The sequence below is a fragment of the Nelumbo nucifera genome, chromosome 3 (genome assembly GCF_055504915.1).
Source record: "Nelumbo nucifera cultivar China Antique chromosome 3, China Antique-T2T, whole genome shotgun sequence".
NCBI lineage: Eukaryota > Viridiplantae > Streptophyta > Magnoliopsida > Proteales > Nelumbonaceae > Nelumbo > Nelumbo nucifera.
The window spans coordinates 20,642,851-20,660,933 of record NC_142651.1 but is presented as its reverse complement, the minus strand read 5'-3'; the positions used below and the strand labels follow the sequence as shown (position 1 = coordinate 20,660,933).

The following is an 18,083-nucleotide window of genomic DNA, read 5'->3' as shown; positions in this document are numbered from 1 at the left end:
ATGCATTTCAACAGATGCCCATATGTATGACTGTTTGTTTCACGCTTTTTTTTTTGAAAAAATGCTTGAACCATGGACATGCCTTGTAAATCGGGACTCCACCAATGCATGAAACGTCAAATTTGACATTTCATGCATCGGTGAACCATTGCTCCCAACGATTGATTAATTGGCGATGAAAATCATCTTACCAAACAGCATAGTGTTGTTCACTGCCTATAGGACAGAAAACACTCCCAAACAAAATCAAAACGTTTTTTTTTTTTTATGAAAAATGGATCTGTGAAGCATGAGCATTTTTTCTTGAAAATTGGTTCCAAAAAATTCTCACGCTTCCAAACACCATTAAAATAAAGAGACCAAATCAACCCCCCACAAGATTGCCCCCATGACATGTCACAATACATTCCCGTTGTGTATTGGGAACATCTCCTGATGATAATCCCAAAAATGATGATGTCATCATCGGAAAATATTCTCAATACTCGACAGGGATGTGCTATGGGACGTTGATTTGAACTCTAAAATAAGGCATGATCAAGATCTCCAACTGAATCAAAACACAATTCACATTTGGGATCAAATTTAGGACTGAATCTTGCCAAGGCCACTTTAGTTGGGAGAGCTCGGCTCAAACGTCTCCATACAAAGCACAAAATCCTTTGGGGGATGTCTTTCAATTTCCTGAAATTACCCCATGTAAGATTTTAAATTGGGTTAGAGTCAAGACTGATTGGGTTGTTAGGGTTACGATTGGGAGTTCAAATCAACCCCCCACAAGATTGCCCTCCACAACATTCCACTGCACATCTTCCGTTGTGGGGGGTAGGGCTGTTCACAGGTCGGGTTGGGTCGGTTTATTGCAGTTTTTCCAATCGGCCCGATTTGGTCGGGTTACCTGACATAGAAATCGAAACCAACCCAATGTTAAGCAAAACCGACCTGGTCGGTTTGAGTCAGGTTGGGTCGGTTTGGGTTCTAAGTTCATTCATGTGACAAAATCTTGCTAATTTTAAAAACAGTCATAAATTGAACATCATTTCAGCCATCTCCTATGATAAAATTTAAATGAAAAGTTAATCACAAAAGTTGTTCATTAATCACCATTCACTAATCCAAAGTTTCTTGCAACCATTCAAAAACTAAGTGGCCTAATGGGCTTTGGAACTTCATGTTTGAACTAGGAACTAAGTCGGTTCAGTTCGGGTCGATTTCGAAAACCGACTCGAATCATCGGTTTAAGAATTTGCACAACCCAAAACCGACCTGTACTGATGAAAACCCGATCGACTCGGGTTGGATCGGTTCGGGTTGGTCGATTTGATTGGATTGGGACTTCTTATAAACAGTCCTAGTGGGGGGCTGATTTGATGTCTATGATTGAGAGTTCAGAACCTAGGGTTGACCTCAACCCGATCTAACCGTAAGGAACTTGCACCCGTAATCGCATGCATGGAACAACATGACTCATGGATGGGCATAGTCATACAAAATGAGATTGGCGCCTCATAGAGCAGGCCCATAAACACATCTCAGCATACATTAGGAGCATCTCCTACACTTGTCATTGGGGAGATACTTCATATATTGCAGGGCGCACGCTGTGGGGTGTTGATGCTAATTCAACGTACACGGTACTCATAACTTGCCACGTGTTCTATGAAATCATGGTCACCAATGCATCAGAATTTTTGGACCCTCTGACCCACGGACGAGATTCGCTTCAGTACTCATCCGTTCGTATAACCTTTTACACCGTGCACCGGAAATATTTCTGTAATTGTATGTTTTTTGTACGAGGGGAAAGGGGATATTTTGTGCGAACGATGTAAAGTGTGAACACGGTGTTGTGAGCACCAAAGCCGATTTCCCACGGATCCTCACATTTTTCATATCATACAGGAGAAGTGTAAGATGCTACACAGTTCTTATGGTGTAGTTATTATTAGCCAGGAGGCCAGGACCAGAAGCTAGGTTTTCTACTTTTCTTCGTCACCCCAACTGAATTTGGTTGTCCGTCATTGTGGAAAGAAAGAGAAGAACCGGGAAAAAAATTCTATTATTTGTGCTGCTTCCACGGTTCAACTACCTGAGCCGTGCAAAAACACTCACAGAGTGCAGAAAGAGATGGTGAGGCCTTATGCAGTAAAAGGGATTAAGCGAAAGAAGAAAGCGGAAAGATACGATATAGATGAAGGAGAAATAGAAGAACAACAAGAGGAGATGACAACGAAGAGAGCAAGACAAGAAGAAGAAGAAGAAGAAGAAGAAGAAGAAGAAGAAGAAGAAGAAGAAGAAGAAGAAAAAGAAGAAGAAGAAGAGAAGAAAGCAGAAGAGGCCATAGTTGTGCTTCCGGGAATTCCAGTAGCACCTTCCAATAAGAAGACCAAGGCTGGGGTCATCTTCGTCCTCGAAAAGGCTTGTCTGGAAGTCGCCAAAGTCGGAAAGGTTCGCCTTTTCTTTTATATATTTCTAACAGCGCTCCAATTTGTTTATTTATTTATTTTTGGTTCTTCTTCATCATATTATTCTCCTCCTAGGGTTTTGGGTTTAAGAATTAGGGTCATCTCTGGTGCTAATTTGATTTGTTTTGGTTTACTTTTCTACGGAGCTTCTTTGTTCTTGAATGGATCCAAGTTTAGGTTTTGGGGGTTTATTCATGGGGTGTAGTCCAGCATTTGTTCTTCTCATGCGAATTTAGGATCTAATTTCTAATTTCCCTATTTCAATGTGTTCAGACTTATCATATTTTGAATTCAGACGACCACGCCAATTTTCTGCGGAAGAATAACAGGAATCCTGCAGACTACAGGCCTGACATTATTCACCAGGTTACTTCGAATTTTTCATCACAGGCTCCATCTTTTGGTTTTTACAAATTGTCTTAGAAATTCAACTTTACCTCGTCCATTTGTTTCACTGTTGCATTCTTTCCCTTTTACATGGAGACAAATGTAGCCTTTACTTCATATTTTTTCTAGCGTGTAATCAATCGGAGGAAAACTAAATACCTTAGTCACTTAACCCCCTGAATCTTTTAATGTGTAAAACTCCAAAGAAGAATTTTGATTTACTGACTTAAAATATAGGCCATCCAATTTGTTAACTAGGTTAACTCCTTTCTATTGTACCATGAATACCTACATGCTTATTTTTTCTATAAAATGCATGATTTGCCACAAATTGTTAAATGTTCAGGCTCTCCTTGCGGTTTTGGATAGTCCACTTAATAAGGCCGGGATGATAAAAGCTGTCTATGTGAAAACTGGGAAAGGAGTACTTTTTGAAGTAAAACCATATGTTCGCATGCCAAGAACAAGTAAACGATTCTATGGTCTCATGTGTAAGTTAAACAGTTCCATTTATTTCTTTGTGATATTATTCTGTTGTTCACTTTTTATAGGATCTTATTTTGTTTTATTTTTGTCTCTGACTATCCTTTATGATCACTGCAGTGCAGCTACTACAAAAGTTGAGTGTGACTGCTACCGGAAAGCGTGAAAAACTTTTGCGTGTTATCAAGAACCCTGTAACCCAGTATTTACCCCCTGATTCTCGTAAAATAGGTGAAGATTTGACATTGTACAAGTGTGTTCATTGGATTGAGTGTTATGTGATATGCTATTAAAAATTTCATTGCATTTCAGGTCTCTCTTTTAGTTCAAATAAGTTGGTTCAGTTACGGGACTATGTTGCTGCAGCTGGCGATGACCAGCAACTTGTTTTTGTGGTACCTTAAAGAGATTTAAATTTTCGACCTCTTTTTTTCTTTGTATTTATTGTTTCTGTTTTGTTCTTAGTTTTTTTAATGGTTATTGCCTCAGTTTATTCTTACTACTATCTTTATTTATCTCCAGGTTGGTGCAATGGCCCATGGGAAAATAGATCAGGAGTATACTGATGATTTTATATCAGGTAAGTTTTTCTTGATTTGCATTATTCTTTGTTGGCTATCTTGTCAAAGGTTAAAGAAAAAAAAATTATTCAATTATTTTGCTTTTTTTATTGGAAACGATAACCTTCATTAAAATAACAGTTAATACAATGTCAACCACTCAGAGCATGAGTGTTGACCCCAAACATATCTCAAAGCTTACAATACAGACCAAAAAAAATTTTCCCTGAGGGTCCCCTGCTTTGCCCAATTATTTTGCATTTGACAAATCGATACTCTGCAGGGAAGTTTTTTACTGGCATATATTTGTTGGCCAAACTGGCTTCTGTCATTGACTGGTTATTTGTATGCTCATTGTTTAGAATATAAATGGAAATTAGTCAAACTGGAGAGCTGGATGTTTGACTTTTAAGGTTTAAGCTCTTTAATTACTAGTTGACATATTTCAAATGTAGAAGGTATGGGCACACAATTGTTATCAAACTGGAGAGCTGGATGCTGGTTTGGTTGGTCTACCTAGCAACTTATCTGCACTATTAGTATTTTGATGAGGAGACCCAGGAACACTGCAAGACCCGGCTAGGCATTTCTGAGATGGTACTTGTTCACAAATCACAATCTTAAGGAAACATAAAAAGGAAGAAAAAAGAATAGAGAGTAAGAGTAAGAGGATGTGAGGAAATAGAGATAGAGGAGTGAGTCGAGTGACGGCAAACTAAGGCTGTGATTGGTTGCAGCACAAATTTCATTTGCCTTGGTGTAAATAAATGCTTGGGGGTGCAAAAGGGCTGAGTGTAAATTCTGGTTTGTTTTTGCTTTAGGTTTGACTTTGCCTTGTTTGTGAGAAGTAAAATGAAGTGACCTCCACTTTAAATGAAAGAGAATAGAAGTAGGAGGGTTATCTGTCTAGGGGTAAGGTAGGATGCAAGATAATGCGGTCCCCACTTTATATGAGAAAGAATTGAGATAGGAGGAAGGTGGTGCAAATTTTGCATCAGTTTTTGGGATGTCAAATTTGCACTGCCAGTGAGTGCAAAAGAGACAAAAAGTACAAATTTTGTATCAGACAGGAATGCAAAACATAATTACAAACAAATGAAAGTAAAACTGAACTGGGTAAAAATTTTGCATCTGGTCAAGTTTGCACTGAAACCAAATGCAACCTAAAGAAGGAAAGGGAAAAGTTCAATTTTAGGGGAGTGACAGAGACAAAGAGACAAGCATTTTGAAAAGAAAGCAATGAGGAACAGCTGGAGGAGTTTTGGAGATATAGAAACAGGAGAACTTCACTTACTCCCCTTGAAATGGGAAAAGGAAGAGCAGGAAATTAAGTTAGAAGGTTATTTGCACAAGAAGATACAACACACGTGCATCTCCATGTCAAACTTGTTTAGTCTGTCTGTTGAACTGGGGGGCATGTATTCTTTTGTTGGTTGACCTTAGGGTTGGACGTTAAAAGACTGTTATATCATGTTACTCTGAAGATTGTTCCTACTTCCTATTAAAAGTTTATTAAGCCATGCCACAAAGTAAGGTTATGATGGACTAGGTCAGTTGAAAGCCATTCAGATTATGCCTTTACTCTAGGTAGAATAGACCACCATTGGTGCTGGTAAGAATGGAAGGCATGAAACTTTAGATCCTCTTGGACATTTGGGTGAGACATGCAGTCATGAAACCGATTATTAAAGGAAAATTTAGGTTCAGTCTTGGCTTGTTCTTATAATGAACATGTATAAAGATTTTTTGCACCAGTGTAGGAAGTAGTCATACTTCACGTTTCTATCTTTGCCCAATGTGAAGATGGATGTAATGAATCTGAGGGTGAGTTTCAGTTTCTCCTATATGGCTCCTGATGCTACTCATTTTCGAATAAACTCATTGGAAACTTCCATCCTCTTAATATAACTAGAAAAGGTTCTTACAATTGACAAGTTGATTAGAGGGAAAAATTGTGCCAATTTCTGTATCCTAGAAGATGTAAGTGGTGCTAAATATTCATTTCTTCATTGTTGATAATTGTTTAGGTTATTTTGTCCCACTCTTTGATCTTCTCTAGTATGCTGTTGGTTTCTAAGATGGTTTAGTCTTGTGTATGTAGAACCAACCGCTGTACTAGTGAGGTGTCACAAGACCTAAATTGTGATTTCTAAAAGTAATAACACAAAACTTGAGTTGAAGTAGTAAGAAAAAGACACGAGGAGATGGAATTTGTTCCTTTACAGAATGGAATTGTGAAACAGGACTCACATAGCCAACTGAAATAGTTGGGATAAGGTTGTGTTCAGTTATTATTTGTGGTTTAGGAGTATTTCTCTAGGTAGATCTTAATGATTCTCTCTGTGGAAGCCAAATCCCCTGCCTGAAAGCTATAAAGGACAAAATAAATGCTGAAAGAGATTGGGTTGCATGGAAATTAATGGTTGGAAAAATTTTGAAGACTCTCAAGTTTAGGAAAAACTTTGTTTCAGGAAGTTAGCTTGGTCACTCATTATGTAAAATGATATACCCAACTTCAATCTCTCTTTATACTTTGAAGTTTGAAAATCCTATCAATGTAGTTGGCTAGCTGTGATATAATGGGATAAAGATGAGTTGGAGAAACTGCACTTTTTGAAAGCAGAAATGTTTGAGAGTGTATTGTATAATCTTAACATGGGTTGTTTAAGGGATGTCTAACAAAGTTTAGCAACTTCAGTTAGAGGTGACAGAAGATTTTAGAAATTGAATTTAGGGGTTGTTTGATAATGGCTGAAGTTGCTGGGCTGAACGGGTAGTGGATAAATAATAAAATGTTCAAGGTTATAGTAATCTATTCGATTTCAGCTTCTGTAATTCAGGAGCCTTATTCACTAAAAGACAAATCTTTTTAGTTCAACCATTTCAGCTGCTATCAAAGCCCCCTTAGATGATCATTTTTTGAAAGAAAGATAGCCAGATTTCATTAAAGAAAGAACAAGTACATGAGAAGATGTACAAAAGAAGAGGGGAGGATCCCCAAGAGATTACAGAGGATTTGTTTCAGGGTTGTTTGACGAGGGTGAGAAAGAAAGAGAAAGGAGTTAAACTCTCTATTGAGATCATTAATTGAAATTCCTTCGAACAAATCTGAATTGACTGTCCAGAGGTTACAAAGGTATGTTATATCAGAAATTAATTCTTCAAGTGACCTAAATTTATTTTCAAAGAGGCGTTTGTTTCTTTCATCCCAAACTCCCCATGTCACTGCATGAAAAACAGATTGCCAATAAAATTTTCCCCTTTTGCTTAGTCCTATTCCTTGCCACTGCTGCAGGAAGTCTTGAATGTGCTCTTATATAACCCAATTGTAACCTATCTTTCTCAAGAAATGAAGCCAGATGTTTTGGGTGAATTTGCAGTGAAGCAGGATGTGATCTGATGATTCTCCTTCATTTAAACATAAGATGCAGACATGAGGTGAGATAGAGAGTCTTCCCAAATGTTTCTTCTGCAGGAGATCATTAGTATTTAATTTCTAAAGGCAAGCTTCCCATACAAAAAATAAAAAACAGACTCTGGTTGGGACATGGCTGCACCAAATCTTTTTAAAGGGGAAGGAGGGGTTAAGTTCACCTGCAGTTAGGGCCTTGAACATAGACTTAGAAGAAAAGGTGCCATTTGTCTGGAGAGTCCAGACTCGGGTATCAGAGGGGGAGGGGGAGATGTAGGCTTCCTTCAGGGTCTGAAAAAGGGCAGTTAGATCAGAAATCTCTATGTCCCTTAAAGGTCTTCTAAGGCTAAGGTTTAGGAAGTTTTCAGCAGTTTGGTCTGGAAGGCAGGAAGAGACAGTGGCATCTTGGTCAAGGGTGAGGTTAAAAAATCTAGGGAAAGAGGCAGCTAAGGTTGAATCTCCCCACCAGAGATCTTTCCAGAATTTTATTTTTGAATCATTTCCCACTTCATATCTTATAGAAGGAAAGAACAAGGTGTGAGTGGAGGCTATACCTTTCCAAGGATTTGTTGTCTTTATCCTGTTCAAATGGAGATTGCTATCCCACCCATTGATAATTTGGTATTGGATTCGTATTTTCTTGTGATGACAGCTGTCCATAAAGCATTGGGTTCTTTAGGGAACCTCCAGAGCCATTTCCCTAAAAGAGAGGAGTTTTTTTCTTTCAAGTGCCCAATTCCCAAACTTCCTTCCTCCTTTAGCTTGCAAACTTGTTCCCAACTAACTAGGTGGCTTCTTTTCTCCCCTCCTCCTTCCCAAAGGAAGTTTCTTTGAAGCTTTTCAATCTGAATCCTGACTTTGGTTGGAATCTGGAAGACTGAAAGGAAGTAGATTGGCAGATTTGCTAAAGAGGCCTTTAAGAGAGTAAGCCTTCCCCCTTTTGAAAGATGGTATTTCTTCCAAGATGCTAACTTCTTCTCACATTTCTCTATTACCGGTCCCCAAAAGTTGAATGTTTTTGGATTCCTTCCAAGGGGCATCCCCAAATAGGAGATAAGAAGTTTCTCCTCTTTGCAACCCAAATAAAGATTTAAAATTTTCTAGAAGCTCCTCTTCCACTGCATTTAGTGCTACTAGGCTAGTTTTGGAATAGTTAACCCTTAATCATGTGATTGATTCAAAGTATTCAATTACCTTCTTTGTGTTTGTGATGTTGAAAAGAGTGGCATCCAAGAACAAGATGGTATCATCAGCAAATTGTAAATGGGAAATGTGAATCTTGCTTCTTCCCATTTCAAAACCTTTCACAAGATTAAGCAGGTTGGCCTTTTCGAAAAGATAGTTAAAAGATGTCCATTACCAGGGTGAAGAGAAAGGAGGAAAGTGGGCAACCTTGCCTGAGCCCCCCTGCTAGCCTTGAAGTAGCCCTTAGGTTCTCCATTAATCAGCACTGAAAACCAAGAGGAACCAACCAATACAGCCTTTAATCCACCTGATCCATCTCTCACCAAAGCCTCTCATCTTTAAGCAGTCTAGAATACAGTTCCACTCCACTTTGTCATAAGCCTTTTCAAGGTCTAGTTTGACAAGGATCCCTGGTTTCCCTGAGACTTTCCTTTCTTCCACACATTCATTTGCTATTAAAATGCTGTCCACTATCTGTCTTCCTTTTACGAATGCAAATTGATTTGGGGAGATTAGGTCTCCTAGGACTTCTTTGAGTCTTCTTGCCAAAACCTTTGCCAGAATTTTATAGATGCTCCCTATCAAGCTTATTGGTCTAAAGTCTTTGACCTCCAGAACTCCCCCTTTCTTTGGGATGAGGCAGAGAAATGTTGGGAAATTGTGAAAACAGATCTGATAGAGTTCTTCAAGGACTTCCATTCCTCTGCCATCATTAATAAGGTATAAATTCAAAAGCTTCTTTCCAACCCCTCTTTCTTATCAGCTGATAGAACTGTACCTTCCCACCTGTTCAAAGTAAAATAGTTATTATTTTCCTTCGAGTACAGGATTTTGAAGGAGAGAAAAGCTTCCTTAATCTCTTCAGGATTCTCCACTTCCCTTTGGTCCACTTTTATCTTGGAGATGAAGTTTTTTTCTACGCCTTCCTGAGGTATAAGCGTGAAAGAATCTAGTGTTATTGTCTCCTTTCAGCCATCTCACTCTTGATCTTTGTCTCCAGTAAATTTCTTCTTTTCTAACTATCTTCTCCCATGTCTTCCTCAATTCAGATCTTCTACTCCTGCTTGAGTCATCAAGGATACCATTTTGCTCTCTTCTGTTAACTCCTCTAAATCTGAGAGAGTTCTTTTCTTCTTTTCTTCATGGGCTTTAAATTCTTCTCTACCCCAAGATTTTAGGTTTCTCTTTAAGTACTCAATTTCTGTAACTGCCTGAATCCCGCCCAACCCTCTACTCCACATTCTTCCCACCAAGCTGCAACCTTCTTTTTGAAGTCTTTGTGAGAAGCCCAGAATTTTTCCAGTCTGAAAGGGGGTTTTCCTTTTATGATCCTGTCAGTATTCAGCAATATTGGCCAATGATCTGAGGTACAACGAGGGCGGAGTTCTTGGGAAAGGTTGGGGAATTTTTCCATCCATTCCTGAGATAACAGAAATCTGTCAAGTCTACAACTTATGGAATTTTCTTGCATATTTAACCAGGTCAAGAGACCATTACTAAGGGGGAGGTCACAAAGGTTGTGTCTGAAATTGAAGTTGGATAAATTCCTCATGCTTCTGGTTGGAGCTCTGCCATTGGAATGCTCTTGATTGAATCTGGTTACATTGAAATGTCCTGCTAAACACCACGGAATGTCTTCAGCCTCATGCAAGGAATCCGGTTCGTCCCAAAATTTTTCTCTAAGGGTGAGTTTGGGCCATAAACTCCGGTTAAAATCCAGCTGAACCCATCCTTTAAATTGGTGAGCAAGACTGAGGCTAAGAATTCCCCTTTATCTATCTCCAGACCTGAAATTTCTTCTTCCTTCCAGGCTACAGAAATTCCACCTGCAGAACCTACTGCAGGGACAGAGGTCCATTTCCTTCCCCTTATTCCCCAGATAGCTTTCATAAGTCTTCTGTCGACAATTTCCTTTTTTGATTCCTGTAAGATGATTATATCTGGATTCTCTCTTTCTAGAGTTTCTTTTACTAGACTCCTTTTGAGCTGACCTCCCAAACCCCTGACATTCCAACTTAGAACCTTCTTTGAGCCACTGTTACAGAACTTCCCTTATTCATCCTATTTCCATCTGAGGAGCCGTCCAACAATCACCGTTGGAGCCTCTTTAGTTCTCTTTTGGGGCCCTTTTTACCATTTTTCTCCTGAAGTTTCCCATTCTTAAATTGTTTTTTTTCAGTTGCTCTCTGTTCCTTGTCACTTTCCTCCCTTCTAATTATCCCCAAGGCTCTACTTATATTACCGTCTCCTGTGTTCTCCATGACCTTCCTACCAAACCTTGATGGAGCAGCTCTCTGAAGTGTATCACTCTGCTTAGGGTTGGAAGCTGATCCATTTGAACCTGGAAAACAACAGGGAGGGGAAACTCGGTGAGAGGCATGAAGGGGGGGGGGGGGTGCTGGGGATGAGGAAAGCCAGAAGAAAGAGGGGTAGGAGAACTCCCTGAAGTCTGCTGAGGTGTTTGGCACGAAAAGGGAGGAGGGGTTGGCGAGTTTCTTCCTTGTCTATGAAGGGACGTCTGAAGCCATAGTTGGCCTGTACTCTGGATTGATCAACTGAGTCTGTTCAAGTGTCATATCTCTAGTGATAATTGCTGGTATGATCAAGAGCACAGGGATGGTTTGGAAGCATCCATGCTGGCAGAAGCAAGATGAGAGCTGGACTGGGATGCCATGTCAATATTCTTGCTTGTGCATATTGGTGATTATTGTCATTGTAATGTCTTTGCTGCACGTGATCAAATCAAATGCAAACTGGATATCATTTAAAACGAAGATATATTTTGCCCCAAAATTTAAAAATTAGAGCTCTATTGGCTCTCTGTATGCGTGACTGATTATTCAAATTTGAAGATCACTTTAATCCTGTTTCTCACAATTTGACTGAAATCACGACTCTTGATGAGGTGCACTAGTCTGACAAGATTTGTACCAGCTGACCCCAACTAGTTGGATTAAGGATTTGCTGGGTTACGTTTATCCTTTTTCTGGGTACCTGATTTTTTTTTCAATATTGAGTGTTGGTTAGCATTCTTAAAATACTTGATTTGAGCATTTTCTAGGTTGATTAGCAATTTCAAAATTCCTGGCTAACAGTATGTTGTGTGTTCTGTTTATGATGCTAGAACTTTTCTTTTGTAATTCCTGGTTATCCATTAAGTAATGCATCTCTGCTAATTTGGTGAATATGAAGTGGATTATATAATCAATTATTTCAAATTCTTAGTTATTTTATTCAAATTTGACATTTTTAATTTTGCTTAGATCAAACATAAGTGTTGAATCCAGTCATAATCCTCTGTTTTCTCTCATATTGTAGTTTCTAATTATCCACTGAGTGCTGCATGTTGCATTGGACGGATATGCAACGCATTGGAGTATAAATGGAAGATCCTCTAGATCCCAGTCTCTCTTCCCTCAGTATCTGAGAATTCAATCATATACATTGGCGGTTATTGTGGTACAATTCATAATAACGGCCTTCATCAAGAAAGAATTACTGCAAGTCAGAGATAGCGAAACGTTGGGGACTTTTTTCTGATGAAGTGGAAGAAGAGTAGTAATTGAAGATTGATGAGATGTAGGATTTTACTCAAGAGAATTGCATAATTTTGAATCTGATTGCTCCAAATACACTAATCCGTTGTACCAAACATGGAAAAATGTCATTTTGTTTTGACACCCGACAGGGAAGAGTAACGAAATGATTGTGGATAGTTGGGGCTTAAGAAAACTTTTAACTTTATTGTTTTTTTGAGAAAGAAAAGCTTCAACTTTTTAGTCATGTTTTGTGCCATCAAACATTTTAAAATTCCTATTGGAAAAAGGCTATTTATGAAAATTGACTAGCATTGATTTTGCATAAATCAAACTCTTAAAAATGAGATATGCAATGATGCGGGGAACCGAGCTGTTGGTTGTTATTTTCCTTGGTAGAAACCAGCTTTTGAGGCTTGAGCCATCGGAAAAATCCAACCTAACTGAACCAGAGTGGGTCGGACTCGGAGTGTCCTGAGTCCTGACTGAATCGCAGCATCATTGGCTGTGGCTGGTCTATCCGTCTATATTCGCTTAGCCGGTATATTCGATCCTTTAACTAAACGGATTCTTATGGGACTCGGATCAGTATGATTTCTTATCATCAGATTAGATCGGATATATCCTTAATCGAGTCCAATCCAAATATCCAATCTGTTCGCAGCCCTAGCAGCGGCATCGTTTTTCTCCTGCGGCTGAGTTTAGGCTGGATGTTCTCTTTTGCTGACAGCTCAGGGGGTTGATATTCAGCATCAACAATCAAGCTCAAGGTATATTTGCTTTGCCATGAACACAATCTGAGTCCGTGTGTAGTCCGTCGTCCATTTGGCTGGGGCTTTGGACCGATCACCCATCATACTATCGACCGACCTTATAATAATAAATAAATGTGTAGAATTATCTTGCTGTATCTTTCAATATAGTAGATGTTATCTCTATAAATGAACTTGTTTCATTACCAAGTAAACCGCCGGGGGTAGCCCATCCCCCAACTCATAACCCCTCCAAAGTCCAACCCCAGGTGTAGGTGGGAATGTGGGATTCGACCCCAAGTCTCTGCTACAACCAGCAGGAGACTTGACTTTACCAACCAGTTGGTTGGCACCTTTTCAATCAATAACCCTTGAAGGATTTCTTTCTCTAATCTTCACATTTAATTTCTCATTACGACCTGGTTGCAGAGCTACAGATATATCAATTATTCTCGCTGCATCTTTCTTCTTAGACTGTCTCAGACGGAATGGAAACGTAGACGTACAGCGCAAACAAGACCCTTGTTTATATCCTGGTTGGTCAATATCAATATGTACCAAGTCAACAACTAGGCGTTCTATGGGCCTAGGCCCAAGACATTCCCTTGCGGCCTAGCCCATCAGAAGTAATGGAATCTTTTTGGGCTTGGGCTTTGGGTATTAATTGGACGCCCAAATTGATGTTAAGGTATATAGCCTATAGGACAGATGTGTCCTTTATTAACATCTCTTCATCTCATGCGTCTATCGAATAGCGTGCGGATGGAGACTGAAGAGTGAAGACGGAGTGGAGTAGTCTAGTCGACCATTCATTCCTCTCCCTCTCTTTTCTAGTTCCCGCATCAAGGAGGAATGGCTGCAACGGTCACTCCCGCCATTTCTCTTCTGATTCAGCCCAACACTGTCCAGCCTCGTCAAGCTACCATTCTTGCTCCCACCCGCAACTTCCTCAGATTTAACCCTGAATCAAGGAAGATTGTCATCTTCCCCAGGTCTGCAACCCTTCTCACCTCCTGTCTAGGGCTTCAGATTTTGATCCCGATTTCTCTTTTTCTCTCTCTGTATGTGTGTGTGTGTTTTAATTTCTTCTATTTGGGTAAGATAGCACTTTGATGGGCAATGCAATACTTCTGAATAATTTACAGTTCGCGAATTCTTTCTCATCGAGCAGTGTCAGTAGTGCAGAAGCGGCGGCGAGCATTAGAGGACGATATCGCTGAACTACCTCCACCTGAAGAAAACTATATAGATGATACATCTCTAAGGGTATATTTAATCTACATAATATGGTCTTGCAACCTATTTCATACAGATTCATGCTTCTTCCTATCCGTTCTTTTCTTCCTGCTCAAAGGCGTATTTTCTAGGATTTTTAATAGAATCACCTTCCATTAATGTTGCACTCAGAGAAGGCATTTCCTATGTAAAAATTGTTTTTTTTTCCCAGTGCATAGCAGATCAACAGGCGTTTGCTATTCATCTTTCCATCTGAGGCTTCCATGTATTTCCCCCTTTTTCCTTTCGAAAATTCAAGGAACTTGGGCAACCTGAATCGCATATAATTTTTTCCAACTCTTACTTCTTTTTAATATCAACTCTATGCAGGAACCAACCATTGACATAAAGCTCCCCAGGAGAAGTTTGCTTGTACAGTTTACGTGCAACGCCTGTGGTGAAAGATCGCAACGTCTGGTGAACAGATTAGCCTATGAACGAGGAACTGTTTTTGTACAGGTAATATATGTTCTTATTTTATTTATTGCAGTTATACTTCCTTTTTTGTGTCTGTGTTGCGTGGGTGGGGATGTATTTTAATTATATCAGGTGACTGGGGTGGGTGGATTTTACGATCTCATGTAACCTACAAGCTTTAGCATCCTCTTTGAATAGCCTTCAAGAGGTCACGGAGGTATTCGCTTGGGGAACAAAGAACCTCCTTAAAAATCTGTTGCAAAATTTTGTTCACGCATGATCTCCATACTTTGGTTTCCTGTGCAAAATAAATATAATCTAAACTAAAACTCATAACCAATGAGTTAATAACAATAGGTTTAGCATGAGCTTCTGATGGAAATGTGATACCATCATTTAGACAATCCGGCAGCCGTGCTATAACATTATTTGAGGCAATCATGACATTTAATGAATCTGTCCTCATCACAAACCCATAAGTGCTTCTCATGATCATGGATCATGATTCGTCTTTTCACGCTCAATGGCATTAAATGGAGCAGAATGGTGAAAAAGGATTCATGTAGCCAACCCCATACAGTTGGGGTAAGATTTGGATGATGGATGGATGGAATAGCAACCAACCCAGATTTTAGGAAATACATGAATCTGAATTGATGCTTCATGTTGCCAACCCAAAAAGTGACCCCTATTAACTCTGAATATGCACCAAGCATGTTTTACAGTCAAAAGTGATCAATCAAAAGTAAATCGGTAATAATTTGTTTGGACAATAGATAGGAGTTACTGAAAATCCAATGATTCATTTGGGTTCCTTTCATTCCAAATGTTGTCAATCATGACTATATTTTTTTTTCTGATGAATAGCCAATCACGACTGTATTGTTACCCCATTCATTGGACTTACTAGAGAAAATTGTTGATATCCCCTCATCTCCTTGCATGATACAAGTCTGGACTTTTACACATGCGGTAGTTCATCTTAACACAAAAAAAATGTGTAGCATGTATTATATTCTAACTTTTTATTTTTCTGATCTTTTTTTACATATAAGCAAAAGGGGCTACACAAGACGAGGGGGGGGGGTAGTATGTTTTTTTCTGATCTGTTTCTGTACCTTGGAGTTCCTCTGCAATTCTTGCATCTTTTAAAAATGTTAAGGGGGATGGCAACTTCAATGATGCTCATACATAAAAAGAAGATACCCTTCTTTTACTGTGCTGGGTCTGAACCATGAACTAACAGGGTTGATGCTGAAACTGAAATTTGATTATTTATGCCCATGCATCTTGTGGAAGGATCCAATCACTTCTACTTCAAGTAATTTCCAAGAACATTTACTATATTTCAATTCATAAATGTTTGGCCACTTCTGAATATGGATGAATAACTCAGGGTAGGAATGTGCAAGTGTTACACAGCTGTCTAATTAATTATAAATGGTGATTGCAGTGGATTTTGTAGCCATGATTATAGTATTAAATGTCAGTGACAAATTTTTGAAAAAGGAATTTCTGTTAAGTATGTTCATCAACTGGCAGAAAACAGGCGGGATATTGGTCTTGACCTTAGGGCATCCCGGTCATCTCCTTGGAAAGCTATCCATGGCGTTTTATCCTCATTTCTTCCATTTATCAGACTTGATGCTTGTGCAGGGAATAAAGTTCGATTCTGGGAAGATGTCTGGTTTGGGGATGTCTCCCTCAAAGATAGATTCCCGTCCATCTACTCTCTTTCGTTGAATAAAGAAAAAAACATTTCCTCTGTCTATCTGAATGGTAATTCTTGGGATTTGGGTCTGAGGAGGGGGTTGAGGGAGTCCGAAATGGGTATGGTTGATGATCTGATTGCCCTTCTTAATACTCTGTTCCTTGATCAGTCTTGCTTGGATAGTAGAATTTGGTCAGCCTCTCCTTCTGGGTTTTTCACTAGTGCTTCTTTTTACAATGCTCTTCTCCTTTCATCTAACTTGGCAGGAACCTTCCCAACAAAGGAGGTTTGGTGTAACCTTGTACCCCCAAAAATAAGGGCCTTTTGCTGGGAGGTAGTACTCTAGAAAATCAACACCTTAGATATGCTGCAAAAAAGAAGGCCAAACTATTGCCTTTCACCCCACGTGTGTAGCCTCTGCTTGGCCTGTGGCAAGACCATTACACATTTATATCCTGTCCTTTTGTAGCCTTTGTTTAGAAGTGGCTTTCCTCTCTCTTTGGATGCAGGTGGACCCCTCCTTCGGATGTAGTAAGACTCTTTGATCCGGACTTCTTTAGACCTCCAAAGAAGAAGGGGAGAGCAATGTGGAGAGCAACAAGAGCAGCTGTTTTGTGGTCAATCTGGGAAGAAAGAAACAATAGGATCTTCCAGGGTTCTGAAAGATCTAAGGAGCAAATCATTGACTGCCTATCTACCAAGGTCATTCATTGGCTTAAAGCATCCCCTTTATTTAAAGATTATTCAGCTGATGATTTGTTTAGAGGATGGTACACTGTGGCAAACTCTTCCTCATTGAGGTCTGTGTTAAAGGAGCAATGGATCCCTCCTGCACATCAATGGGTGAAGCTGAATTTCGATGGGAGTTCCTTAGGAAACCCAGGTCCCTCTGGGGTGGGAGGAGCTTTCAGAGACAGGGAGGGCAGACTGGTTGCACTGTATTCAGGTCCGATAGGTGATGGAGACTCTTTGAGAGCAGAGATTATGGCCTTGCTACAAGGTCTAAGACTGGCTAAACAATGGGGCTTACACCAGATTGAGGTAGAAGGGGACTCTAAACTATTAATTGGGTGGTTGCAGTCACATAACTTGGGGGCCTGGGTACATCGACAATTCACGAGGGAAATAAACTGCTTAGCAAGGGAGGTTGGGGCACTGTTCAAGTGGACAAGGAGGTCAGCGAATGGACTAGCCGACACCCTTGCAAAGCAAGGAACTTTCAGGAAAAACTTATTTTGGGCTGTTCTGAAATCAGAAAGTACTTTTCTTGGGGTAAACAACCTTGACTGGGTGGTGACAATGTATTCTCTTAATATGTCTAATGAAAGTTACCGCTTCTGATAAAATAAAAATTGTCCCAATTTGATAGTCACATTAGATTGTGTTCTGAAAATTGTGTTATTGTTCTATCTCAATTTTATCAAAATTTGTGCTCTGATCAATTGCATTGCTTGGCATTAGTGTGCAGGGTGTCTCCAGCATCACAAATTAGTTGACAATCTTGGCCTTGTTGTTGAGTATGACTTGCGAGAGGATATAAGCACAGAGACAACTGCTGATCAAGTATGACGTGTGGCATCAGTATTCAGTGTTAAGCATATCATTCTGATCCTTTTTTTTTTTGTGAAACTGTAAAGTATAAAAGTTTCGGTTCTTCAGCAATGGTGATTGTAACTTAAATACCTTTTGGCCCTCAACATGCACAGTTCAGCTCAGATCACCTGCTTGTTTTTTGAAAATAAAAGGAATTCAATTTTTGAACAAAAAAAAGAAGAATTCAATTTGCAGGGTTGACAGCATATTTTTTTATTGGAGCAACGCTAGATTTTGGACATTTCTATTTGTTTCCTTTTGTTCAAATGTCTATTTGCTCATTGAGAATGCAATGGCTGGATCGATT

General features: G+C 39.5%; 2 protein-coding genes across 3 annotated transcripts; both read left to right on the top strand.

The window, feature by feature from the left end:
- Positions 1 to 1,885: 1,885 nt before the first annotated feature.
- LOC104600899 (nucleolar essential protein-like protein) lies at positions 1,886 to 12,275 on the top strand. The gene is made up of 7 exons (XM_010264056.3): positions 1,886 to 2,448; positions 2,739 to 2,831; positions 3,199 to 3,343; positions 3,456 to 3,566; positions 3,648 to 3,730; positions 3,858 to 3,915; positions 11,811 to 12,275. The coding sequence occupies exons 1-7, from the start codon at positions 2,128 to 2,130 to the stop codon at positions 11,888 to 11,890; spliced, it is 891 nt and encodes a 296-aa protein (XP_010262358.1). The 5' UTR covers positions 1,886 to 2,127; the 3' UTR covers positions 11,891 to 12,275.
- A 1,225-nt stretch (positions 12,276 to 13,500) lies between these two features.
- Positions 13,501 to 18,020, top strand: LOC104600883 (Zim17-type zinc finger protein). 2 transcript variants are annotated; one of them, XM_088901798.1, is made up of 4 exons: positions 13,501 to 13,772; positions 13,926 to 14,046; positions 14,386 to 14,514; positions 16,693 to 17,625. In XM_088901798.1, exons 1-4 carry the CDS (start codon positions 13,633 to 13,635, stop codon positions 16,726 to 16,728), a joined length of 426 nt encoding a protein of 141 aa, XP_088757924.1. In that variant the 5' UTR covers positions 13,501 to 13,632; the 3' UTR covers positions 16,729 to 17,625. The 2 variants fall into 2 exon arrangements, with proteins under 2 accessions (XP_088757924.1, XP_010262339.1); XM_010264037.3 differs by lacking the exon at positions 16,693 to 17,625 and adding an exon at positions 17,645 to 18,020 and having other exon boundaries at positions 13,507 to 13,772.
- The last annotated feature ends 63 nt before the right edge of the window (positions 18,021 to 18,083 follow it).